Consider the following 26,861-nt stretch of genomic DNA (forward strand, 5'->3'; position numbering starts at 1 on the left):
AGGCGGCCTAGGCCACAGTGAGACCTTGGGAGGTGTTTTGTTTTGTTTTGTTTTGTTTTGTTTTGTTTTGTTTTGTTTTTAAAAAGGTGGTACTACCAAATGCTAGCCCACATGGTGAGAGGCTCCCATCTCACTAGGCAGAGCCCAAGATGGTCTAGCCAGAAGTTTGGCAGTGCTTCAAAACCTCAGTGTGTACTTCCATCCCCCGCCCCCCCCGGCCCCCCTCCCCCGCCCAATCCTTTGTGCTTCTGGGCCAAAGAAAGAAAACCAAGTTCGCACAGCCGTGGGTAAACAGATGCTCACGGCAACTTTATTCACAGGAACTGAAAGTTATACACAACCCAGACATCCTCCAAGAAGCAAATGGCAGGACAAGTGGCGTTCCATCCATCCATCCATCCATCTATCCATCCATCCATCCATCCATCCATCTATCCATCCATCCATCCATCCATCCATCCATCCATCCATCCATCCATCCATCCATCCATCTATCCACGGAGTCACAACTCTGAGGCCAGAAGGAACAAGCTGTTCACACATGCAGCCACTTGAAATGGGGAAAAAAAAGCACACTAAGCAGGGCTGGAGAGATGGCTCAGTGGTTAAGAGCACTCACTGACCGCTCTTCCAGAGGTCCTGAGTTCTATTCCCAGCAACCACATGGTGGCTCACAACCATCTGTAATGGGATCCGATGCCCGCTTCTGGTGTGTCTGAAGACAGCGACAGTGTACTCACATACATAAAATAATTTAAGAATCACACTAAGTGCTGAAGGAAGGTCCTCAAAGCTTACCTATTTTCCAACTCCATTTAATACTTGAGATTGCCTTTTTTAGAATATATTTTATTTGAGCAAGAGTGACGTGGCACATACCTTTAATCCCAGCACTTGGGAGGCAGAGGCAGGTGGATCTCTGAGTTTGAGGCCAGCCTGGTCCCAGAGTGAATTCCAGGACAGCCAGGGCTACACAGAGAAACCCCATTTCAAAAGAGAGGAAGGGGGAGAGAATATATTTATTTTTATGTGTATGTGTGCCATGCATGATATATTCACAGAAACCAAAAGGACACATCAGATCTCTTAGAACTGGAGGTATAGACAGTTGTGAGCTGCTCAAGGTGGATGCTGGGAACCAAACTCCGGTCCTCTGCAAGAGCAGCAAGTGCTCTTAAGTGTGGAGCCATCTCTCCAGCCCCCTCCCTTCTTAAAATCCTCCATTTATCTATGTGGTGTGCTATGCACACATATGTATGCTTGTATATGTGCGTGGGTCTACACACAGGTATCATATTACACATGTGGAGGCCAGAGAACAACTTTCCATCCCCGAGTGTGTGACAGTGTTAAATGACAGACTTCCAGAACTACAGAGCAGACTGTGATTGCTGGGTTTAAGGGAAGGGGAAGGCTTGGAGAGCAGGTAGAGGTAGCTAGGAACTAGGACTTCCTGCAGTGCTGAGGAGAACCTCTGGCTGCATTAGATCAACCACCTTACAACATTCTGCAAGATGTCGCTGAGAGAAGAAACCAGCTAAAGGCCACACTAGTTATTTCTGATACTTGTGTAGGGATTTATAGTTATCTCAAAATTAAATGTCAAAACTTTTAAAAGACACACGGGAGCTGAGCATACTGCTAACTGGTAGGGCATCTTCCTAGCGCCGCACATGAGGCCCTGGGTTCAACCTCTCACACGTGTGCATGTGTGTAGTACAAAATGCAACCCCTAAATTTGCATTAGATTCAAAACAGGCATGAATCCATCAAAATGCTCTTCAAAATCCATCCTTAAGAAAATGGGCCAGTCAGAGTGGCATATGACTGTGATCTCAGTAACCCAGGGGGCCAAGGCAAGAAGATTTCCAATTCAAAGAGAGTCTGTCCAACATAGTGAGACCCTGTCTTTAAAGTTGTAATACCCAGTGTGGGGGAGCTCAGAAGTTAAGAGTTCATACTGCAAGAAGACCTGAGTTCAGTTCCTGGCACCCACACCCACAGGTGCATAGCAGCCCATAACTCCAGCTCTGACACCTGCTTCTGGCCTCCTAGGGCACCTGTGCTCATGAGAACACACCCTGACTACTACATACATATCTAAACATTTTCTTTAACCTTCCGAAGAACAGGGGTTGGGTGTATAGCTTGGATAGAACGGCTTACCTAGCATGCATGAAACCTGAGGGTTTGGGCCAGTACTATGTAAAAAAAAAAAAAAAAAAAAGTGTGGTGGTGCATGCCTGTAATCTCAATCCTCAGAGGTAGAAGTAGGACGGTCAGAAGTTCAAGGTCAACCATGGGCTACATACTGTGTTCCAGGCCAGCCTGGACTACAGGAGAGTGTGTCTCAAAATACATAACATAAATACTGACGTACATAAAAAAAGAAAATGCAAAGTTAATCCAAAGACTGGGGGAACTGAATCCAGAGAAATGATGTGTAAAAAGAAAATGCAAAATTTATCCAAAGACTAGGGGGAACTGAATCCAGAGAAATGATGTGTGCATATATATCCTATACATACATATATATATCCTTTACAATTCAATAAATAGAATACAGTTAAAACCACAGTGCGATATAATTTCAGAACTACCAGCATAGCTAAAATTAAAAAGACCGACAGAGCCAAGTGTCTCCATGTATGTATGTATGTATGTATATATATATATGTGTGTGTGTGTATATATATATACATATATAGATATAGATATAGATATAGATATAGATATGGGCAACAGAACTGCCACCTATTTCCGTGTGGGGAAGGAAGGAGGCACAGGCTTTTGAAAAACTGCCGGGCAGTCACATCTAGAAACTTGTCCCAAAGCAATGAAAGCCTGCGGACACAGGAGGTCTTGCACATACCCTCTTTTCCTAACAGTCCCCTCTGGAAACAACCCAAATGTCCATCAGTGGGTGAAAAGACAAACTGACGTGGCCATATCGTGGAATAAAAAGCAACAATGAACTATGGACACACACAAAGACTCGAATCTCAAACCCGGCACGCTGAGCCCAAGGAGATGTACCTAAAGCCTTGGTGTGCTTCCATTCACGCCATCTCTGGAGCGGGTGAAAGGAATCTAAACTGACAGGAGGCTGATCAGTGGTTGCCTGGAGCTGGGGGAGTGACCACAAAGGAAGAATAGGCGGGTGGATTAGGAATGGACTCTTCTGTATCTTGATAGCCCGGATGGGTGTAAAATCGGTCAGCTCAGGCTGGAGCTGTAGCTCCCTTAGTTGAGCACGTACCTAGCACTTGGTGCCCTGGGTTCTATATGCGGGCCTACTAAATAAATGCCTAAACAAACCTGATGGTGCCTTTAGTTTTAGGCACATTATAACTCAATTAAAAACAAAAACTGTTGTTCTTTTTAAAAGTGTCTCCTGTGACCCGAAACTTCTGATCCACCCACCTCCTCCTCTCCAATCGTGGAGTCACAGGTGGGAACCACCTCACTGTGTTTATAGGGTCCTGCACAAGCTCTCTACTTTCTGAGCAACACCCCACCCCAGCCCGATAAGAGTAGTTTTTAAGAGACACCGATCCTGGCCTTTTGTCCTTCTTTCAACAGACACAAGCACTGGTTTGTATTATCGGGTCTGGACAACACCTAAATGTTTAAATGCTTACTGGAAATTCCTGTATATCTCTTCCTCTCTGGTGAGTAAAGAGAGTTTGAAACCAGCTGTGGTCCAAGAAGACTCCACTTTGCCAACTACTGTGTCCTCTGGTTGGTCTCCCTGCCAAGCACCCGTAGGAAGCTGGAGGAAGGGGACCCCTGGAGTGGGATAGACCCCCATACAAGGGAGGTTGCAGGTATGAAGAGGCTCAAGAGGGGTGAGGCTAAAGGCAGAGGAGGTTGCCACGGGGATGGGGTGAGCAAGAGGGTGTCAGGCAGTGTGGGGAAAGAGAGGCTGCAAGCATGAGAAGCTATGGGGTTAGGGAGAGGTTGGGGTGGGGGTTGAGGAGACAGGGAAGCTGCAGATAAAAGGAAAGCTGCAGGTGGGCATGGCAGGCTGGAGGCCCGCAGAGGGGTTGCAAGCATGGGCAATGCAAAGGCATATGTGGACGCATGCCCGTGGGGATGCCCAGCTCACTGGGAGCCGAACACCGGCCTGCGTGGCAAGCGCAGCACTCCGTAGGTGTTGAGGCCGGGTACGTCGAAGCCCGGCGCCAGCCCGTGGCGATCCAGTGGGTAGAACCGCACCAGCTGCCCGTGCTGGGCCTCCAGAGACAGCCAGGCGTCGGCGAGCGGCAGCGCGCACGGGAACTCGCGCGCCACGTGCAACTGGAAGACGCGGCCGCGCACGTGGCGCAGGGCGAGCGATCGGAAGGCGGCGGGCACGAGCGCCTCCACGCGCGGCCCAAACTGGCGCAAGCGCAGCTCGCCACGCGGCCCGGCGGCGCGCACCTCGTAGAAGGTGCGGTTGGCGAAGGTGAAAAAGCCGGCGAACGGGCGCGCGCGGGGCGGGGGCGCAGGGGCAAGCTCAGCCTCGCGCAACGCGCGCTCCAGGGCTGGCAGCAGCGTATCCAGGGCGTCAGCCACCAGGTCGTGCGTGGGAGGGCGAGGCCCGGCAAGCAACAGCACAAATCCCAAGCGCAGCGGTGGCACGAGCGCCAGGCTGGCGGCATAGCCGTCCAAGTCGCCATCCTTGCGCGCCACGCGGTATCCGCGCCTCTCGTGGAACTCCCAGGGTGTACCGGTTTCACTAGCAAAGTAGCCGTGGGCGCAGGCGCGTAGTGGTGTTAGCAATGTGGCCAGGCTGTCGGGCCGTAGCAGCCTTCGGGGACCTGCACCCAGGAGCGCAGCCGCAAGCCTGGCCAGGTCTGCAGCTGTCGAGTACATCTGGCCCGATGGCCGGTACCAGCCCAGATCGTAGAGCGGGGCGGACCTGCCGCTCCCATAGAAGCCAGCAGCCAGACGTGCACGCACTGCTCCCGTCAGTGCAAAGCCGGTGTCACTCATCCCCAGCGGTTCCAGCACCTGCTCAGACACCCAGCGCTCATAGTCGCCCTGTGCCCTGTGCGCAGCCAGCACATGGGCTAGGAGAGAGAAGGCCAGCGTGCTGTAGTGGCATCTGGAGGGAGAAAGGGGGCAAGGATAGGGTGCTCTACATGATCCCCAGGACAGTGTGGTGGCACCAGTGGGGAGAGAAAGGAAGCAAGGCCAGTCTAATATTTGGAGAAGCAGAGGGAAATCTGGCCCTGTCCACTTGTCTTATCCCTCACTCCCTACCCTAAGCTCGCAAAGCTCAACTTCCTGTTCATAGGTCAGACCTTTCTTTAACTGTTTACTATTGATATCCATCATGGCAAAACTCTATTTGTGTCGTTTATTTCTTCGCTGCGACTCCCTCACCAGTGCAAACTGTAAAAAGGGCCTTCGTCATTGTGATGGATTGAATTTGCTTGGCCCTTGGGAAGTAGAACTATTAGGAGGTGTGGCCTCATCGGAGGAGGTGTGGCCTCATTGGAGGAATTGTAGGTGGGCTTTGAGGCCTCCTATGCATAAGCTCCGCCCAGTATGGCATTACTATCCCCTTCTGCTGTTTTCAGCTCAACATGTAGAATTCTCAGCTCCTCCAGCACCCCATCTGCCTGCACACTGCCTTGCTTCCCACTATGATGATAGTGGACTCAAGCTCTGAAGCTGTAAGCCAGTTCAAATGAAATGTTTTCCTTTATAAAAGTTGTTTTGGGGGCTGGAGAGATGGCTCAGTGGGTAAGAGCACCCAACTGCTCTTCCGAAGGTCCGGAGTTCAAATCCCAGCAACCACATGGTGGCTCACAACCATCCGTAACAAGATCTGACTCCCTCTTCTGGAGTGTCTGAAGACAGCTACAGTGTACTTACATATAAATAAATAAATCTTTAAAAAAAAAGGGGGGGGGAGTGGGTGGGTAGGGAATTGGGGGGGTGGGTATGGGGGACTTTTGGGATAGCATTGAAAATGTAAACGAGAAAAATACCTAATAAAAAATAAATTTAAAAAAAAAGTAGGACTATACCTAATGTTTAAAAAAAAAAAAAGTTGTTTTGGTCATGGTGTCTCTACACAGCAGTAAAAACCTAACTTAAGATGTGTTTGCTGCTGTAGTCAGATGCAGTCTCCTTGATTGCTTCTGGTGTCTTGTTTTTGTTTTTGGTTGGCTGCTTTAGAAAATCTCATTGTGTAGCCTAAACTGGCCTGCATCTCTCTAGTCTCCTGTCTCTGCTTCCCAAGTGTTGTGACTAAGTAGATTCTTTTTTGCTTTTTTAAGATTTATTTATTTTATGTATAAGAATGTTCTGTCTGCATGTACACCTGTGTGCCAGAAGAGGGCATCAGATCCCATTATAGATGGTTGAGAGCCACTATGTGGTTGCTAGGAATTGAACTCAGGACCTCTGGAAGAACAGCCAGTTCTTAACTGCTGAGCCATCTCTCCAACCCCCAAGTAGATTCTTAATAAATCCAGTTGGTGAGGGACAGGGAGACTGGACTAGACCTGGGTTCTGGGTCCAGCTCTCCCAAACCTTGCTATGCTTGCCCCTACAGGCCTTAGTCTTTCTGGGTATCTGATGGACTCTCTTCAGCGATCCCCAGAACCTTCCTGACTCTGACCATTTGGTAGGATGTGTGGCTGGACTTCAGGACACGCCTCTCACCTGGTTCCTGGGTCAGCCACCAGGACATCATCCTTGAGCAGGCTCAGAGCCTCCTGGGTGCTGCCCCTCCACAGCAGTGAAGTGCCCCGGAGTCTTCGGGGAAGTCCTGGGAAAGAGCAGTGGTCAGACCTGCAGGATCTATGCACTGCTAGGGAAGTCCCTTCCATAGAACAACACTCGGTCATTTCCCCCATGCCTCCCACTGCAGCCAGCCACCAGTTCCCCTTCCTGGAAGCAAACATTCTTGTCTCTTTCTTCTCTCTCCTCTCCCTCCCAAGAGTTGGGATTGCAGGCAGGTTCCACAAAGCCCAGTCCTTCCACAGGCATTTACTACATCCTGAAATATTTAATACTTAGGGCTGGCAAGATGGCTTCTCTGCTAAAGGTGCTTGCCCACAATCCTTGAGTTCAATCCACAAAATGCCCATGGTGGAAAGAACTCCCACAAGTTGTCCTCTGACATCCATTCAAGTATCATAGCATGCATGTTGCCCCCCCACCGAGACAAATTAAAGATGTAAAAAAGAATAATATTTATATAATACACAGCGTGTTATATAATCAAGTACATTACACCTGCCTCATCATAAACAGGTTTTTATAGTTAGTGTATTTATATAGTCTTTTTTATATATTTTTATGTTTATTTCTGTAGTATATATAATACATGTACTTTTCTCCTTCTTAACATTTTATTTCATATCAGTAAACAAAGAACACTATCATTTAGAGCTATACAGCATTTTAGGCCAAAGCCATTCCCCTAGTGAGGAACATGTAGATTATTTCTTTTTTCTTTTTTTTGTTTTTTTTTTTTTTTAGTTTTTCGAGACAGGGTTTCTCTGTGTAGCTCTGGCTGTCCTGGAACTCACTCTGTAGACCAGGCTGGCCTCCAACTCAGAAATCCTCCTGCTTCTGCCTCCCAAGTGCTGGGATTAAAGGCATGCACCACCACGCGGTTACGCCTGGCTCCGTCGGTTATTTCTCCTTGTTTTGGTTTTGGTGTTTTGAGAGGGTCTCATGGGAACCCAGGCTGACTTTGAACTCACTATGTAGCCCAGGATGCCCTTGAACCCCTGATCTTCTTGCCTCCTCTTGGGAGTGCTGGGCTTCAGCTCTGTGCCCCCACACTGGCTCCTCTCTCATTACTGTAAACACTAGGCAGTGAATAATTGTGAGTGTGCTTCATGCTACACAGGGTGAGGTCACCTTCGGTAGAATTTTCTAGAAATAAAATTTCTCACTCATGAGGACTATGTGCCCTTTTCTCCTCTATGGCGGGAGCTCGGTTCATTGACCAAGTGCACTCTGCACTGCTCATCTCCAGCCACAGTTGACTGTGACAAACAGTCTGGCTTGGAGACAGTACTCGGAAGGTGGAGGCAGGAGGATCAGGATTTCAAGGTCATCTTCAGCTACATCAAGAATGTGAGGAAAGCCTGGGCTAAGAGAAACCCTAACTCAAAAAAAAGACAAGGCAAGAAAATGATTATGAGACATATTTGAATTGGCCTTCACATAGGTTTTATCCGTTGGTTTGTTTACGGCGGCGGGGGGGGGGGGGGTCGGTATCTTAGGGTTTCTATTGCTGTGCTGAAAACCATGACCGAAGCAACTTGGGGAGAAAAGGCTTTATTTGGCTTATGCACACATCACACTTCATCGAGGGAAGCCAAGGCAGGAACTAAAACAGAGCAGGAACCTGAAGGCAGGAGCTGATGCAGAGGCCATGGATGGGTGCTGCTTACTGGCTTGCTCCTCCTGGCTTGCTCAGCCTGCTTTCTGAAAGAACCCAGGACCACCAGCCCAGGGATGGCTCCACCCACAATGGGCTGTGCCCTCTCACATCAATCACTAGTTAAGAAAACAGCCTACAGGCTTGTCTGCACCCCCAATTTATGGAGGCATTTTCCTAGTTAAGATTCCCTTCTCTCAGATGACTTTAGCTTGTGTCAAGTTGACATAAAACTATCCAGCACAGAGGGTCATCAGTTTAAATTCCCTCCTCTGGTGTAGATGAGGACGCTCTCTCTGTGGTTTCTCCAGACACTGTACCTACGATTTTGATCTCTGTTGGTCTGACAGGGAGAGTGTGTGTCTGTGTAATTTGAATTTGCATGTAGATGGCAGTGAACAAAGGTTGCCATTTTTTTACTACTTCTTCAGAGCCTTTTCTGTGTGATGCCAGCTCTGCCTTTCATTCCTGTCCTGTGGGCTGTGGCTTTCCATGTGATTTTTATGTGTGTTCAGGAAGTCTAGGTCTTCACTGGAGAGTTCCCTCCTGATTTCTAACTTGTTGCCTTGACATTGGCATTGAACCTGGATCCCGACTCCTTTGTCTGTGAACTTGTTTTCCCGCCTGATCTATACTCCCAGATCCAGGCCAGGGACAGAGCTCAGCGGGTACAACGCTTGCTTAGCAGAATTTGGATCTGAGCCATTCTGAGTTCCTTCCCTAACAATGACATATTGGATGTGGTGACACATACGCATAATCTTAGCACTTGGAGGGAAAGGATCAAAAGTGCAGGGTCCTCCTGAGCCACAGAATGAATTTGAAGCCAGCCTAGGCGACAAGAGACCCTGTCTCAATAAAATAAAATAAAATAAAATAAAATAAAATAAAATAAAATAAAATAAAATAGAGCCTCAGCTCATTCTAACCTGCCACCTCCCATGGCCTGTGGTTTGCAAGCATGGCCACTAGAGAACCAGAGCAGGGTCCTAATGGCTGAGAATCTGTGTTAGGTGCCTGCCCCAACCCTCCCCCCTCCCCCCAGTTCCGAGGCTCACCTGACAACTGACTGGCCATCCTCCGGAGAGTGACAGGGGACGGCCTTGGGAGGGAGCCCATCTCTTCAGATTCCCCCATTGGGCCCTGTGCTCCAGGGCCTTGGGCTGTGCCCAGAGGGTTGTTGATGGAGAATGTGCTGGCATAGCGCTCCAGAGGGTCGTCCAGGGAGTCCACGATGCCCTCCTCCCACAGGCGATACAGCATCAGCACAGGGAAGATCTTGGAGATGCTGGCAATCCTGTGTTGGGATATAGGAGTGCAGAGGGCAGCCTGTCAGCCTCACACCCACTCTCCACCCTGGGCCCCACCTTCAGCTTCTCACACACTACATTCTACCCTAGGCTTTGAAGGGACCCTGGCCAGGTCAAGTGTGGCAAAGCATGGCTTTGGCCAGATCTGGCGGGCATGGCTCTGGCAGGCCTTGCCCTTCTCTTCAATCTCTCTGTCTTGCAAAAAAAAAAAAAAAAGTTAGATTACATTTACAAAGCTGGCCACCAAGGACTGTTCCTTTATTTGGCCACTTTCTCCACCTAAGATTGACTACCAAGGTTATCCAAGTATTGAAGTTCAGCAATCAAAAGCCCCCTTTAGGGCTGGTGAGATGGCACCTGAATGCTCTTCCAAAGGTCCAGAGTTCAAATCCCAGCAACCACATGGTGGTTCACAACCATCCGCAACGAGATCTGGCGCCCTCTTCTGGAGTGTCTGAAGACAGCTACAGTGTACTTATAATAAATAAATAAATAAATCTTTAAAAAAAAAAAAGCCCCCTTTAGTTCATCTAATTAACATGCCCAATTAAAATTAAACACCTCGCTCTAAAATGGGATTTCCATTGTACCTTTCTTTCTCTCTCTCTCTCTCTTTCTTTCTTTCTTTCTTTGTTTTTTTTTTTTTCAAGACAGGGTTTCTCTGTATATTCCTGGCTGTCCTCACTCTATAGACCAGGCTGGCCTCGAACTCAGAAATCCGCCTGCCTCTGCCTCCCAAGTGCTGGGATTAAAGGCGTGCACCACCACTGCCCGGCCACGCCTTTATAAACTGCCAATTTGCTATGTGCTGCATCTGTCTCCTCTAGCCAGAGGCAGTCCTTTGTCCTGTGTGACAAACACTTCCTCCTCTCCCTTGTTCCCCTTCTCTTCTCTGTTTTTCTCTATCTCCTGTATTTGTCTCTCTGTCCCTCTGTGAGTGCTGAGAACTTGGTCCTGGGAGTCCTTTCAGTCTGCATCTTGGGCTGAACCCTCTGGTTCTGCAGAGTTGCCTGTGGATGCTTAGGATGCACCAGAAAGCTGGGATAGGATGGACTCCTCAGCAGCCTTCCCCGCATCCCTTTACCACATCAGTACTGGAGCAGAGCTGGGTGGGGTCAGTCCTATCTCTTACTGACTGTGTGACCTTGGACAAGTTACTAGACCTTTCTGAGAGTTTGACTGTTGGTTTCATGGGCTATAATAGGGATAGAGCTGTGTGTGTGTGTGTGTGTGTGTGTGTGTGTGTGTGTGTGTGCATGCGCGCACGCAGAGCACTCAGCATGCCAGGCAGTACATACACAGCAAGCAAGACAATTGGAACTCTGGGCCCTGTGTGTGGTGCCACAAAGGCCCAATGTGAAGGTTAAATCCTGCAGGACCCCTGAAGTCCCCACAGTATCTCTGGGATCAAGTGTGTCCCTTGTTGCAGCTCTGAGGACTCTGCAGATAGCACCTAAGAGGAGAAGCTCTGGGCATGCAGCCAAGTGTCCCCAACTGCCTCCAGCTGGATCAAAGCCAGGGAGTCCACGATGCCCTCCTCCCACAGGCGATACAGCATCAGCACAGGGAAGATCTTGGAGATGCTGGCAATCCTGTGTTGGGATATAGGAGTCATGCCTCCTGACTGCCTTTGGATCAACTCACAGGGATGTAGAAAAGGGCTGGGAACTGGTGATCATCCTAGGTGGCACGTGGAGAGGAGACAAGATTTGTCCTTTCCTCATTTGTCCTGTGGTCCTCGTGGTGTGGCATTGGGCATTCATAGTTCCTGGTCTTCTCTGGACCTCTGTCTCCCATATAGAACTGTCAGGCCCGGGCAGCTGGGACCCCACCCTCCTATGTCCTGCCTCTTATACCTGCTTGGCTTGCCATCCTGATCATCCCTTCTGAGACCTTGGAGGGCACCCCACTGACCGGTACATGGTATACTCATTAGGGGTTCCAGAATTTGGATCTGAGCCATTCTTCCTCCCGAAGTTCCCAGTCCAGAGCACAGTGTCATTATGGATGACGAGGGCAGACATGGCAGCCAGGCCTGGGGCCAACATCGCCTTGCGCAGAATCCCATCCACCTTGAGAGAGAATAGGGGCAGAATGTGGGTGCGGTAACAGCCCCTGCCTCAGCGCACCCACCTGTCCCCAAAGCCATAGTACCCTAGGAGCCTACAGACCCTGAGATCTCATACCCTGCGAGGACCTGACTCACCTGTCTCAGACATAGGGCTCCCTAAAGGATGTGTGTGTGTGTGTGTGTGTATGTATGTGTGTCTGTGTATGTGTGTGTATGTGTGTATGTGTGTCTGTATATGTGTGTGTATGTGTGTGTATGTATGTGTGTGTATGTGTGTATATGTGTGTGTGTATGTGTCTGTATATGTGTGTATATGTGTGTGTGTGTATGTGTGTCTGTATATGTGTGTGTATGTGTGTATGTGTGTCTGTATATGTGTGTGTATGTGTATGTGTGTGTATGTGTGTGTATGTATGTGTATGTGTGTATATGTGTGTGTATGTGTCTGTATATGTGTGTGTATGTGTGTGTGTGTATGTGTGTGTGTATGTGTTTATGTGTGTGTGTCTGTGTGCCTATTTACCACTAGTGCCTGGCTCCTTAATCTTCAGTCTTGCTCCTGAGTCAAAAATATGTGTTATCTTTTTGTTGTCGTTTTGTTTTTTCAAGACAGGGTTTCTCTGTATATCCTTGGCTATCCTGGAATGCACTCTGTAGACCAGATTGGTCTCGAACTCAGAAATGCAACGGTCTCAGTCTCCCAATGCTGGGATTAAAGGTGTGCGCCACCAACACCAGGTGAAGTATGTTGTGGTTTGAATATGCTTGGCCCATGAGAAGTGGCGCTGTTAGGATGCATAGCCTTGTTGGAGGAAGTATGTCACTGTGGGGGTGGGCTTTGGAGGTCCCCTCCTATGCTCAGGCTCCACCCATTGTAGGAGAAAGCTTCTTCCTAGCTGCCTGAGGATGCCAGTCTCCTGACTGCCTTTGGATCAACATGTAGAGCTCTTGGCTCCTTCTCCAGCACCATGTCTGCCTGCAGGCTGCCATGCCCCACCCCCTTGATGATAATGGACTGAAGCTCTAAACCTGTAAGCCAGTCCCAATTAAATGTTGTCCCTTATAATGGCTGCTTTGGTCATGGTGTCTCTTCACAGCAATGGAAACCCTAAGACGTATTGCTACCTTAGCTGCTTCCTTCACCTACAGTCAGTCTATGAGCCAGACCCGCTCTGGCCGAGAACTTACTATGTAGACCAGGCTAGCCTCAAACTTGCAATGATCCTTTTGCCTCTGCCTCCCAAGCACTGAGATTCTAGACACAGAACAGGCACTCAAGAAATGCATATTGGAGGCCGGGTGTGGTGGCTCATGCCTTTAATCCCAGCACTCAGGAGGCAAAGTCAGGGCAATCTATCTGTGAGGCTAGCCTGATCTACAAATCAAATTCCAGCACAGCCAGGGCTGTTACATAGACAAACCCTGTTGGAAAAAAAAAACAACAAATAAAAGCATATTGAGTGAATGAATGACTGCCACAGCACAGAGAGTAATAATCCCTCCTCTGCCAAGTGTTACCACACTCCCAGCAACCTCCTAAGTGATCACTCACCTTCTCCAAGGCCTCCTTCAGCACTGGCAGGGGGTGAACAAGAGGCACAAGCTCAGGGTGCCGGGGACACATCTTCACCGGGGCTGGAGGCACCTCTGGCTTCAAGGAACCTAAAGGGTCCATCAGGAGGTAAGTACAGAAGAGGTCAGATCAAGGACAGAGGAGCATCTTAGAGGACAGGGAGGCTGCAGCAAAGGCCAGAGCCATGTCATGGGGACATCTTCACACCAGTAGGAGTTTTATTAGAAAACATTCGATCGGGCTGGTGAGATGGCTCAGTGGATAAGAGCACCTGAGTGCTCTTCCAAAGGTCTGGAGATCAAATCCCAGCAACCACATGGTGGCTCACAACCATCCGTAACAAGATCTGACTCCCTCTTCTGGTGTGTCTGAAGACAGCTACAGTGTACTTACATATAATCAATAAATAAATATTTAAAAAAAAAAAAGAAAAGAAAACATTCAATCAAGGGCCAGCCAAAAGACCAAGGGCCAAGGGATAGTGTGGCCTTAGGATTGAGTCCCTTCAGGTCAGCTACTGGTCTCTACCCTCTCCTTCTTCCTGACAGGCTCAGCCTCATCCACAATCGATCTATCATCCATCTATCCATCCATCCACCCAAAATCCATCTGCCATCCATTCATCCATCCACCCACCCATCCATCCATCCATCCACCATCCATCTATCCATCCACCATCCATCTATCCATCCACCCATTCATCCACCCATCCATCTATCCATCCACCATCCATCTATCCATCCATTCGTCTACCCATCCACCTATCCATCCATCCATCCATCCATCCATCCATCCATCCATCCATCCTGTGAGGAGCAGGTGTGGCAGCAGTCCCAAGATGGCGCCTGGGACTGCAGCTAAGTCTTATGACTTGCACCTGACTTCCTCATACACCTAAAAATAAGCCACGACCATCGTGAGAGCTGCGCAGGTGCACCATGATGCTGGCAGTGTAAACAAGTCCATATTTGGTGGAGACGTGCCCCTGCCACCCTGATTGGCTGAAGCTGCATGCCTGGTGAGGTGATGTGGCCTGCTATGAGTGGATGGGGGCTGAGAGTATATAAGCAGGGCTCCCTGGGCGCCCAGGGTCCCCGTAGAAGCATCGAGACATTCCTGCAATAAAGGCTGTTGAGAAGAATCCGACTGTGCCATGTCGTTCTTGCTGGTCGAGAGCAGACGCGACACCATCCATCTACCCACCCACCATTCATCCATACCTCAAGCTAGCTTTATATGTTTGGGTGATGTGAACTTGAAACCCCAGTGGGGCTTCAGGCCTGAAGCAGCAGGGACAGCTCATTGTGTCCCTAAAACTGAATATGGGTGGCAGATCATGAAATGAGTCTTGTCTGCCCTTGCCCAAGGAATGACTGTCATCACATGGAAAAGCCTGAGAAATTATCACTGAGAACACAACACCCTAGGGAGGCTCCAATCCCCAGTGACTTGCATCCTTCCTTGAAGAGAGTAGGTTAGACCAGCAAAGGGACTGCCAGTTAGCCCCCAGAACCATGAGAAATGACCAGCCAGCAAGATTGCTGTGTTTGGCTTTTCCTTTATGGTGCTGGGCATAGAACCCAGGGCCTTGCATACTGTAGGCAAGTACACCGCCACTAAGCTACATCCCTAGCCCCTGGGGTAGTTTGTTCCTTAGACAGGTTTGGAGTAAAAGTCTCGGAACCTAGATGGGTCTAGTATCTGTAGCCAGACACACAGAGGCACCTGGAGAGTCTGAAAATATGTTATAGAGTCTGGGTAGGGTCTGAAAGTGCCCACACTGGGGGTAAAGGTAGGGGGGATTCGTCACGGCATGAGTGTTGAGGTCAGAAGACAACCTGTAGGAATTTTTTTTCTTTCTGTCCACCATCTGGGTTCCTGGGATCAAGTTTAGGTTATCAGGCTTGATGGCAAGTATCTATGTGATGACCCATCTGGCCTGCCCAGACTCGGGGAAGCCTGTAGTGTGTTGACTCTGACTTGCATCCACTGGATCTGCTCACACAGCTCAGCCTGCAGTTCAAATGTCTCTCTTAAGGTTTCCCGCTAAGAATTCATTTTGCAGACTTATAGTACCATCTGCCCATCGCAGCTTGGTAGTTTGAGCAACATGGCCCTGAACGGCCTGCCCAGCTGGAGTCTGTTTTCCTGAGCAATAAAGAAGTCCCTTGAAATGGAATTTACCCCAGAAAGGACTGGGGTGGGGGAAGGAGATTCGGGGGAGACACTAAGAGGAGCTGTGTCTGCAGTAGCTCTAAGGATCTGGGAGCCCCAGCACCTCACTGAACACTGGTCTTTGTCAGTATGAATAACAGGGCTGGGAGAGGCTGCTCCCCAGTGCAATGGAGACTTGGGGTCCTGGATGCCATACCAACAGAGGATTGTGCCCCTCTGGAGTCTAGGTAGAATGAAGCAGTCTTGGGAAGGGAGAAGGGCTAGGCCAGCCCACAGAACAAGGGAAATGCTGTTTAAACCTTTTTTTTTTTTTTTCGAAACAGATTTTCTCTGTGTAGCCCTGGCTGTCCTGGAACTCACTCTGCAGACCAGGCTGGCCTCGAACTCAGAGATCCATCTGTCTCTGCTTCCTAAGTGCTGGGATTAAAAGGGCATGCCATCCCCACCTGCCCAGCTAAATTTTTAAAACTAAAATTTTAAATTTTGTGTGTGTGTGTGTGTATGCTTCCACTCATGCATGCACATATGCACACGTGGGTCATGGCATGTACATGGAGGTCAGAGCCCAAGTCTGTGGAATGAGTTCTGTCCTTCAACCTTCACATGGGTCCTGGGGGTGGAACTCAAGTCATGGCACGCGCCTTCACTGTCTGAGCTGTCTCACCCACCTCTATTTGAGCTTCTAGGGAACCCTGAATTGATGACACCCCCCCCCCCAGGCTGGATGTCTTGTGAGCCTCCGATGGCCATAGGCTTCTCACTTTGTTTATAAGAGTGTGACCAGGCCCAGAGAGGTCTTGTGAGGCAGCCAGAGATGAACAGAGTGACTTGCAGTGAGAACAGAGGCCTGCGCTCCTGAGCCTAAAGCTTAAGAGTTCTCCTCCACCCTCAGGTCCTGGACGCTCCAGGGGGGACCCAGCAGGGTGGGAGTGAGTGAGCCACTTCTTCACTCACCAGTCTGCAGCTTGGGGAGGTAGAACTGCCACAGGAAGCAGCCAGTCATGGTCGCTGAGAGCAGGAAGAGGAAGCCACTGAGGGCCCACAAAAACCATATCTTCTTCCCTTTCAGAAGATGGGGCTGCTGGCGGGCCTGGAGAAGGAAAGATACAGGTTCTGGCCTCTAGGGTCAGCAGGGAGAGGAAGATTCCCTCAGTGCAATGATACCCGTGAAGCCGAGGGCCTCGCCACAGTAAGACCTCATCAACTCTACACACCCAGTCTGGCCCTGACGCCCTCACCTCACTTCACCTAACCTTTGTGCTTATCAAGATACTTGGGAGTCCCACTGAAAGGCTGCCTCCTCCAGGAAGCCTTCCCCAACTCTCCACACCTGCTTCCCTCCCAAGGCCACGTCTGTAAGAGACAGCAAATACAAGTTTCTTAGTATAGAACAATTCCAGACCAGCCCACCCCTCCGATTGTCAGCCGGCTGTCCTAGCAAGAGAGCCCTCCAGGCCAGGGACGCCCATCCACGTTCTCCCCTTCTGTAGCCTTTGGTGTGCTGGTTACTCAGTATGTGTCTGAGGTGTACACAGTGGGTCTTGACACAGCCACTTCCAGGGCGCCTGCCTCTCTTCCCCCTCCAGGTTCCTCACCTTACACCTAGGATCGATGAAGTGGAAACTTAAGGGTTCTTTGGAAAGTCAGTCGTGTTGGACAGTGTTTTGCTGGGGCAAACACGTGAAGGAGTGGTTTCCTGAAGCGGACACAGGTGAAAGACTAAGGCAGACTCGTGAGGGAACGTTTGGCTGAAGCAGACACAGGTGAGAGAGGATGTTCTGCTAAAGCAAGCACGTGGAAGGACACGTGATGAAGGACTCTTTGCTAACAACACGATGTATTGGTCCGCCTTACATTGCGTGGTTGAGCTCCATTTGTGAGAGAAACACACCAAAAAAATTCTAGTGGTGCCTCTGCAGTTTCTTGCCACTTCCGTGGACTCGCGGTGATTGGCAGAGTGATGGCAGCTGAGACAGACACACGTGCTAAGGCAAGACCTGGGGAGGACATGTGATGTTTGGAGGGTATAAATAGGATTGGACAGACAGTGATGGGAGCTGAGCTGGGCTTGACTGTAGAAGTAGCTGTGCAACACTTGTGGGTCTTGAATCTTCACTGATCTTCACTTCCCTGAGAGAGGCACGGCTGAGAACTTCTGGTGTCCCCTCCTGTCCCTCCTGCTGCCTCGTGCCAAGGCCGAGGCCTGCCTGTCTCTGCTAGGTGCCATGTCTGCTGATCCGTGTATGCTATCCCGACTACTGAACTGGACTGCTGGTGTATCCATGAAGTGTTTTGCGAGTGGATCAAGCTGCCTGCTAACCTGTGAACTGAACTGCCGATTTCCAGGCAACACAGATGGGAGTTGCTCCAAAGAACCTTTCTAAACAGGTCTACCTCCCTGTATCCTTTCTTTTCCACTACCTCTGGCTACAAGGAGGTTAAACCATTTAAGAACCATCATTAAAAATAAGTTTTGGGGCTGGTGAGATGGCTCAGTGTGTAAGAGCACCCGACTGCTCTTCCGAAGGTCCAAGGTTCAAATCCCAGCAACCACATGGTGGCTCACAACCATCCGTAACAAGATCCCCTTGTCTCCTGAGCAGTCACTAGCCACCTGGAGCTGTACCAGGTTTCTGGGGTGAGGCAGTGAGCCGGCTGGAGGGATCTCCACCCTCTTGGAACTGGTACCCGAATAGTGCCTGCTGTCTGTGGGAACAGAGCGTCTAGGACACTTACCTTTCTGACTCAGCCGTTCCTGTGTCACAGGAGCAGCTAACGAACACATACGCAGGTCCCATTCTAGGTTTTATAGGCAGCCATGTAAACTATCCTTGCTCCTCAACACAAGCAGGTATTGTTATTTTCCTGCATCTCAGAAAATGCTTTGAAGTTAAAGCAGTTAGCCCTGTCCTGGAAGTTAAAAGACAGGTCTAAATTTAGCCCTGCCTCCTGGTCTATCTCCCACCCTGGGGGAGGCTCTTCAGTGTGAAGGAATTCTCTGTTGAATCTTTATTTTTAAATCTGGAAATCCTGGTGGACTTCACAATTCTTTTTCACCTCTAGAACTTGGGGTACTTACAGAAGTCATTCTTTACACATTTTTCTCTGTGTGCATGTATGTATGAATGTATGTGTGCATATGTGTATAAGTGTATGTGTGCATGTGTATGTGTGCATGTGATATAAGTGTATGTGTGCAGCTGGGTGGTGGTGGCACAAGCCTTTAATCCCAGAACTTGGGAGGCAGAGGCAGGTAGATTTCTGAGTTCGAGGCCAGCCTGGTCTACAAAGTGAGTTCCAGGACAGCCAGGGGTATACAGAGAAACCCTGTCTCGAAAAAAATCAAAACAAAACAAAAAACAAAAAAAAAAGTGTATGTGTGCATTTATGTATGAATGTATGTGTATGTGTGCATGTGTGCATGTGTATATGAATGTATGTATGCATGTGTGCATAAGTGTATATGTATTTGTGTTCATGTGTGTGTATTTGTGCATGTGTGCATGAGTATATGTGTACATGTGTACATGTGTGTATGAATGTATGTGTGTATAAGTGTATGTGTGCATGTGTACATTTGTGTGTGTATGTATATGTGTGCATGTGTGTATGTGTGTGCATGTGTGCATTGTGCATTGTGTATGTGTGTATGTATGCATGTGTGTGTGAGTAGATGTGTATATATGTGCATGTGTGCATGTGTGCATGAGTGAGTGTATGTGCATATGTGTGTATGTGCACACATGTGCATGTGTGTGTACATGTGTGTATGAATGTATGTGTGTATAAGTGTATGTGTGCATGTGTACATGTGTGTATGTATATGTGTGCATATGTGTGCATGTGTGTGCATGTGTGCATTGTGCATTGTCTATGTGTGTATGTATGCATGTGTGAGTAGATGTGTATATATGTGCATGTGTGTATGTGTGCATGAGTGAGTGTATGTGTGTATGTGCACACGTGTGCATGTGCGTATGTATGTGTACATATGTGTGTATGCATGTGTACATGTGTGTATGTGTGCATATAGAAGTCAAAAGTCAATATCAGATACCTTTCTCCATTATTTTTTTTGAGGCAGGATCTCCAGCTGGAACATGAGGCTCTTCCCTAGGGGAAGCCGGCTGACCAGAGAACTCCAAAGAGCTGCCTGTCCCTGCCTCCCCGGCACTGGGATTGAAGGTACGCACCACTGCCCCCAAGCTTTTTTATATAGTACTGGTGATTGAACCTGGGTCCTTGAGCACTTTACCAAATGAGCCATCTCCTAGCTACTTATAACTTTTCAAAGGCCTAAACCAACCAAATATCCTTCAATGATGAATGAAAAAAATGGCTCATAGGTCCATGCAATGGAATGTTACATAGCAACATAAAGAATAGAGTATTTATATATAATAATATGTATAAATCTTAAATGCACTGTGCTAAGTGAAATAAATAAACCATTCTCAAACACGGTCGGATTGTAACATCACTTGTATAACACTCTGGAAAGGGCAACAAACAGAACCTGACTTCAGCTCTGCACCTTCCAGCTCTGGACAAATGACTTCACTTCTTGGAGCTAGACAACTGCCCCTCCCCCTAGGAGAGCTCAGGTGAGCCCCTACAGTGCTGTGCAGGAAGCATGGATCGATCGGCAAACAAGTTGTGTTACAATAACAAGTGTTAGCTCAACTGTCATAGTTGCTGTACTTATTCCAGAGAGAAACAAGCAAGGGCAAAGGCTCCAGTGGGAAGCGGGTGAAGCAGCCAGGGTGGGAAGGAGGGCAGAGTCACTGAGCAAGCGGCTGAGGAGGAGCTAGGGATGCTGACCAAGATAATGTGTGACTTCCTGATTGGGACTCACCCGAGTCTTCATCTTCCTCAGGGCATGGAAGATTCCAGCTCCTTGAGGATTCTGGCCTGCAGTGCAGGAAACCCTGTGGACAGGAAACTGAGAGAAGCAAAGGCAAGAAGAAGTGGGAGCAGTGAGGAGACAGGGCCTGGAGAGATGGCTCAGAGCTTAAGAGCACTGCTGCTATTTCAGAGGATCCCAGTTCAATTCCCTGCATCTACATGGTAGCTCACAACCATCTGCAACCACAGTTCCCGGGGTTCTGACACTCTCCAGGGATGCCAGACCTACACATGATACAAGCATAAGTGGGGAAACACACATACACATAAAATTAATAATAAAGACATGTCCTGGGAGAAGAAGGGACAGAGAACAGCTAGAAAGGGGGTAAGAGGAGGATGGTGGGGAAGGGGGACCCCATGTCCCAAGCTCAGAAGCCTGGCTGACTCGCAGTGCCTGATTGCCCAGGACTATCCTGCTTCTTGCACTAGAAGACCCACAACCCCTTCTATCTCAGGCAAACCTGAAGGTGGGCACCAAACCTACCCCAAATCTACCAGCCTCTAATTCCAGCTCCTTCCCCCACAACCATCTGCCAGGCCCCAGACTCTCACAGCTTACCTACTTCCAGAAGGATCTAATAGAATCCACAATTCAGCTCTTTCAACTGGGATCCCTGTGTTTCAAGGGTCTTCCTGAACGCTCAGCATGGGCTTTGCCCAAACTGCCAGCAGCTGTGACAGATGTGGCCCTCATTTCTCCAGCTCTAATCCCTCGCTGTCCTCTGCCTAGAGGATTAGCTTCCTCCCAGGAGCCCTGACAGCAGGGAAGCTGGGCAGATGTATCAGAGTGCCAGACATCTATGCCATGTGACCACAGAAGCTATAGTCCGGGGGCACGAAGAAACCCAGGAAAAGAGATGACAAAAGACAGCTACCAGGATCTGACCCTCAGGCCCTTAGTACCCTTTTCAAAGCTCAAACCAGTTCACCAGTCACCTCTGAGAACACGGTGTGAGCCTTTCTATTAAGTGCCCAGGAGAGCCACTGTTACCTGGAAGTGAGACTCTCTCGGTTTCTTTGTAAATGAGGACAATAATGACTACATCTACTTAAGTAGGAGCGTGCCTCTAAGGCAGAAGCCCATGACCTGCCCCTAGGAGGGACTTGGCTCTGGTATCAAACTCCCAATCTGGTCCTAAGGCTGACTTTAGATTTTTTTTTTTTCTAAGTCTAAGAAAATCTAAGACTGACTTAGATTTTCTGGAATGTCAGAGGACAACTCGCAAGAAGTGGTTTTCTCTTTCCACTGTGTGGGTCCCAGGGATTGAATTCAGGTCATCAGGCTTGGTGGCAAGCACCTCTACCTACTGAGCCATCTTACAGGCTGTCTGTGTCTTTGATCTGCACAGGAACTGCACAAAGAAGAATCTAGTTTGTCACACTTTCCATTCATCCAAAGAAGCTGATATTCAAAGTTCCCAGGAAGAACAAGGGCTACGATTGGAACACAGGACACAGGTCCCCCCCCTCCCCAGTCCCCAAAGCCTTCCTTATGTCTCCATCTGACTGACTATGAGGTCGTCCAGGGCAAGGATGGCATGTCAAAGCTAGGAATAATGATCTGAGTCAGATAGTTTACTGCAAGGGCCTGCAAGACTTCCCTTAAGGGCACCCACCCATGTCTCAATGACTCCACTGTCTTCTGTGGCACTCCTGGATACTCAAGTTGACCCAGCTCTGGAGGCAGGTGTTTCTCCCTTGTAAATCCGGATTATTTCCAATTCAGCCAGAAGAGAATCCACACCATGTCAAATAGCAAATCACCACTAGATGGCAGCAGGTGTACATGGAATGTCCCAGCTTTCTCTTCCTTTAAAGGTATTTTACTGGAGAATTGCACTTCAGGTTCTATACCCGTGAAACAAGAAAGATCAAACACACACACACACACACACACAGATACACATTCATATACATACACACACATTCACATACATACGAAGAAACACACCAGCACACACACATATATACACACCAGCACACATACACACATGCCAGTACACATACATACACACATATACACACACACACACTAGCACATAAACACACACATACACACACTAGCACATAAACACACAAACATACACATACTCACAGCCACACATATATGCACACATATATACACTCGCACACAGTCACACACTCAGATATACACTCATACCCACAGAACTACACATAAACATGCACATACACACATGTACCAGCACACACATGTACACATATATACACACATAACACACACTCACACATATACACACATACACACACACAGCACATATACACACATACACACATACCAGTACATATACATACACATAATAGCACACACATACACACATATACACAATCACACATATATACACACATACGTACATACACATATACACACTCACAGAGTCACACACTCATACACATGCAGAGATACACATAAGCATACACATATATATACACACACACAATGTACCAGCACCTGTGTGCACACATGCGTGCTCGCTCTCTCTCTCTCTCTCTCACACACACACACACACATGTCAGAGAGTAAGGAACTGGCCATCTTCTTTTTATACAAGGTATCTCATATCTCCCTTTAAAATATTGTATTTTAATTATGTGTGCTCTGTGGAGGTCAGGAGATGGAGAGAAGGAGTTGCAGGTAGCTGTTAGTATATCAGCAAGGGTGCTGGGAACCAAACTCATGTTCTCTACAAACGCAGCAACTGTTCTCAACCACTGAGCCATCTCTCCAGCCCCAAGCTGTCTCTTGTTCTTTGGGGAATTCTAAGTTGCTTTGACTGGTCAGTTTAGGCCTCACCCACTGTAGGGATGTTGGATCAGACTGCAGAGTCCAAACCTCAGCCCTGATCCTTACTACGTGTGACTTTGATCAGAGATTCTGTATTTCTCATACCTCATGTGTACGTGGGTGAATGAAGACGCTACCCTAGTGGTGTGGGAGTGAAGACTGAATAGGAGCGTGATCGCAGGGAGAGCACACGGGCCACTGCATGCCAACAGTGCCCAACAAACGTAGTCACTGTACTCACCTCCTTTCCTGGGCCTCTCCTCTCAGGAAGCAGGTAACTCTCTACTCAGAACTGTCTTTTAGTTTCTGAGTTTATAAAACTTGCCATTTTTGCTTGCTTGTCTGTTTGTTTGTTTGGTCGGTCGGTTGGTTTGCTGAGTCAGGGTTTCTCTGTGTAGCCCTGGCTGGCCTTGATCTCAGAGATCTGCCTGCCTCTGCCTCCAGAGTGCTGGGATGAAAGGTGAGGCCACCACAGCCTGGCCTGTCTTTGTCTTGTTTAAAATCTTGACATCTATTTACTTTCTGTCGGGTGCCTGCAGGCCTGCACACTGAGGTCAGAGGACAACCTGTCGGGCTTGATTTCTTCCCTTTACCATATGGATTCTAGTGATCAAGCTCAGGTCCTGAGGCTTGGTGACAAGTGACCTTACCCACTGAGCCACCTCACAAGCCCAGGGATTTTCTTTTTAAGTGCAACTGAAAACAGGTAATAACAAATTGAACTCTAAGCTGTGCTTACTAATGCAGGCTTGTAACCCAGCTATTCAGGGGGCCGAGACAGGAGGACCAAACGCTTATAGCTATCAAAGATCAAAGGTTATCAAACAAATTCCAGGCCATCCTGGGCAACTTGGTGAGACTGTCTCAATAAGCACTGGAGATGGAGACGGCCTGGTGGATAAAGGGCTTGTGGGTGAGCATGAGAACTTGAGTCTGGTTCTGCAGCCCACAGGCTAGGAGAAGCAAGCAAGCAAACAAACAAAATGCTGGATGTGACAGTGCAGATATGTAACCCCACACTGGGTGGGAGTGGGCTGGGTGTCCTGGGGACTCACTGGCCAGGGAATCTCACTGGTCAGAGCTCCAGGGTCAGTAAGAGATGCCATCTTAAAGAGAATGAGATGGAAAATTGTGGGGCATTGGGCTTTGCACAGACAGGCTGGTCTCCAGTTGAGCTGAGGTCTGAACCCCAGGAATGGTGATAATTCACCTTCATGACACAGTAGGAGTTCCCTCATGCTCCTGGAACTCTGGCCCCTACCTAAGTTACCACCCTCCACAGCCCCCATAAGAGAAGCATGGTCAGTAGTCATGTAGGCAATGGCCCAAGCTTCTGACTTTCAGGCTAAACTCCTCCCCAGTTACCTAGCAACAGAAAAGACCATAAAAGGAGCTGTTCAGCCCCACCTCACTCACTCTCTTAGCTCTCACACCTTTGTTCTCTTAACCTCTCACTTCTCTCTCCTCTCTCCTCTCTTTGTCTTCTCCTTTCCCTTCCTCTCTCCTCTCCTCTCCTCTCCCTCTTACTCTTTCTCTCTCTAGCCTTCTCTCTCTCTCTCTCTCTCCCCCCTTCTCTTTTTCCCCCTGCATTTCTATAATAAAGCTCTAAAACCATAGAGAGTCTCTGCTCATCAAGATCTGCTGCGCACTCTTGCCGGTGTTGGGAACCTCTTCCCTCTTCTCTCTTCCCTCTCTCCTATAACCCCGGGGCTTTAGCAAGGTAGCTCGGGGGGGTGGGTCCCCAGGTAGGGCTGTCCCTTGGCCACCCCCTGAAGAGTGGGTCAGAGGCAGAAATTCCCACCCAGGGCTGAGTAGAAGGTAGTTAGCAGCCCTCACACACCTGACAGACCAAAGAACAGGTGGAACTCTGGCGGGGCGTGGGTTTCTCCTCCCCCCTCTTCCCCAAGGGCCCCTTTTTTTTGTTCCTGACAGAAAATGGCTGAGAAAGACGGCAGACACACATGCACATGTGCATGTGTTCCTCATACATATACCATACACACAGAGAAATAGTAACAAACAAACAAACAGATAAAGCGTTATGCCCAAGTCACAGGGACCCCAAAAAACACTGAGGAGCCAATTCCAGTGCAAACACATAAGGGTGTTTATTATGAGCTCTCGATCAAGGACCCTCACCGTCACCGTTGCAGCGGGTCAGAAGTGGGAGCCTGGAGCCTAGGGGTGCAGGGTATCTATTGTGGTTACAGCAAACTTGGGGAATTTCCCTATGGGACAGGACGTTAATATTTTAATAATTGTGTTTCTGGCATGATCTGTAGGAACGGAACACTGGGGCAAAACCACCTGACAAACAGCATGACTTGTCTATTTTCTGCAAGATGTCTTAGGTTGTCTATAGGTACCTGGACCCTGCTGCTGTAGCCTGGCTGGCTATGGCTAAGGGGTGGGGGTGGGGGTGGGGTGTGCTATAGGATGTTTGCTCAAATGGACTTTCTGGTTTTCCTCCTGGAGTTAGAGTTTAGCCCCTAGAGCTTCTTCTCAAAAAAAACAAAAAAAAAAAAAACAAAACAAAAAAAAAAACGAAGTGGTTGGGCTTTACAAAAGTAATAACAACTTTGATTAAGAGAAAAAGGAGAGGGGGCTGGCGAGATGGCTCAGTGGTTAAGAGCACCAACTGCTCTTCCGGAGGTCCCAAGTTCAAATCCCAGCAACCACATGGTGGCTCACAGCCATCCATAATGAAATCTGATGCCCTCTTCTGGAGTATCTGAAGACAGCTACAGTGTACTTACATATAATAAATAAATAAATCTTTAAAGAAAAAAAGAGCGAGAGAGAGAAAGGAGAGCCTGATAATGGTGACGCATGCCTTTAGTCCCAGTACTTGGGAGGCAGAGACAGGTGGATCTCTGAGTCCAGCCTGGTCTACAGAGCAAGTCTCAGAAGGGAGGGAACCACAGGCGAGTGACTAGATAATGACTCTAAGAGGAGGAGCACACTTAACACCCACATCTTGAAGCTGACAACAGCTTTGTAACTCTAGCTCCAGGGGATCTGACACCTCTGGCCTCTGAGGTCTACACTCACATACATGCGCCCACACAGAGACACAGACACATACACATAATTAGAAATATTTCTTTTCCTAAGCAGGGTTTCTCCTGTGTAGTCTTGGCTGTCCTAGAATTCGATTTATAGACCAGGGTAGCCTTGAACTCAAGAGATCCACTTGCCTCTGCCTCCCAAATGTTGGAATTAAAAGCATGCGCCACTATGCCCAGCTAAGAATAATTTTTTTAAAAGATTTATTTATTTATTATATGTAAGTACACTGTAGTTGTCTTCAGACACTCCAGAAGAGGGAGTCAGATCTCGTTACGGATGGTTGTGAGCAACCATGTGGTTGCTGGGATTTGAACTCCGGACCTTTGGAAGAACAGTCGGGCGCTCTTACCCACTAAGCCATCTCACCAGCCCCAAGAATAATTTTTTTAAAAAACGATTTTAAGAAAAGAAAAACTAAAATGGTACATGCCATGTGGACCGTACAATGAGAGAGATGGACTCGGAACGGGCTGAGTGAAGGAAGGGAACATCTGTGTGCAAGGCAGAGGAACTGTTCACTGTGGGGGAATTGTTGGTACCTTTCTTTTCAAATGCCT

The 26,861-nt window shown here is 48.5% G+C and overlaps 1 protein-coding gene across 1 annotated transcript; it reads right to left on the minus strand.

Moving 5' to 3' along the window:
• Window positions 1–4,104: 4,104 nt before the first annotated feature.
• On the minus strand, window positions 4,105–20,391 carry Lactbl1 (lactamase beta like 1). The gene is made up of 7 exons (XM_021161658.2): window positions 20,380–20,391; window positions 16,479–16,614; window positions 13,329–13,438; window positions 11,620–11,777; window positions 9,454–9,692; window positions 6,661–6,766; window positions 4,105–5,089 (listed from the first exon to the last, which is right to left on the minus strand). The coding sequence occupies exons 1-7, from the start codon at window positions 20,389–20,391 to the stop codon at window positions 4,105–4,107; spliced, it is 1,746 nt and encodes a 581-aa protein (XP_021017317.1).
• Between the last annotated feature and the right edge of the window lie 6,470 nt (window positions 20,392–26,861).

Source organism: Mus caroli, unplaced genomic scaffold, assembly GCF_978045245.1.
Source record: "Mus caroli unplaced genomic scaffold, Mus_caroli_1 scaffold_6, whole genome shotgun sequence".
NCBI classification, from domain to species: Eukaryota; Metazoa; Chordata; class Mammalia; order Rodentia; family Muridae; genus Mus; species Mus caroli.

Excerpts from the sequence above, each read along its gene's own strand:
- Lactbl1 (XM_021161658.2), bottom strand. Across the intron at positions 13,439-16,478 it reads CCTCCCCAAGCTGCAGACTG|GTTCCTTGAAGCCAGAGGTG; the intron begins GTGAGTGAAGAA and ends TGGACCCTTTAG. Across the intron at positions 9,693-11,619 it reads AATGAGTATACCATGTACCG|GATTGCCAGCATCTCCAAGA; the intron begins GTCAGTGGGGTG and ends ATCCCAACACAG.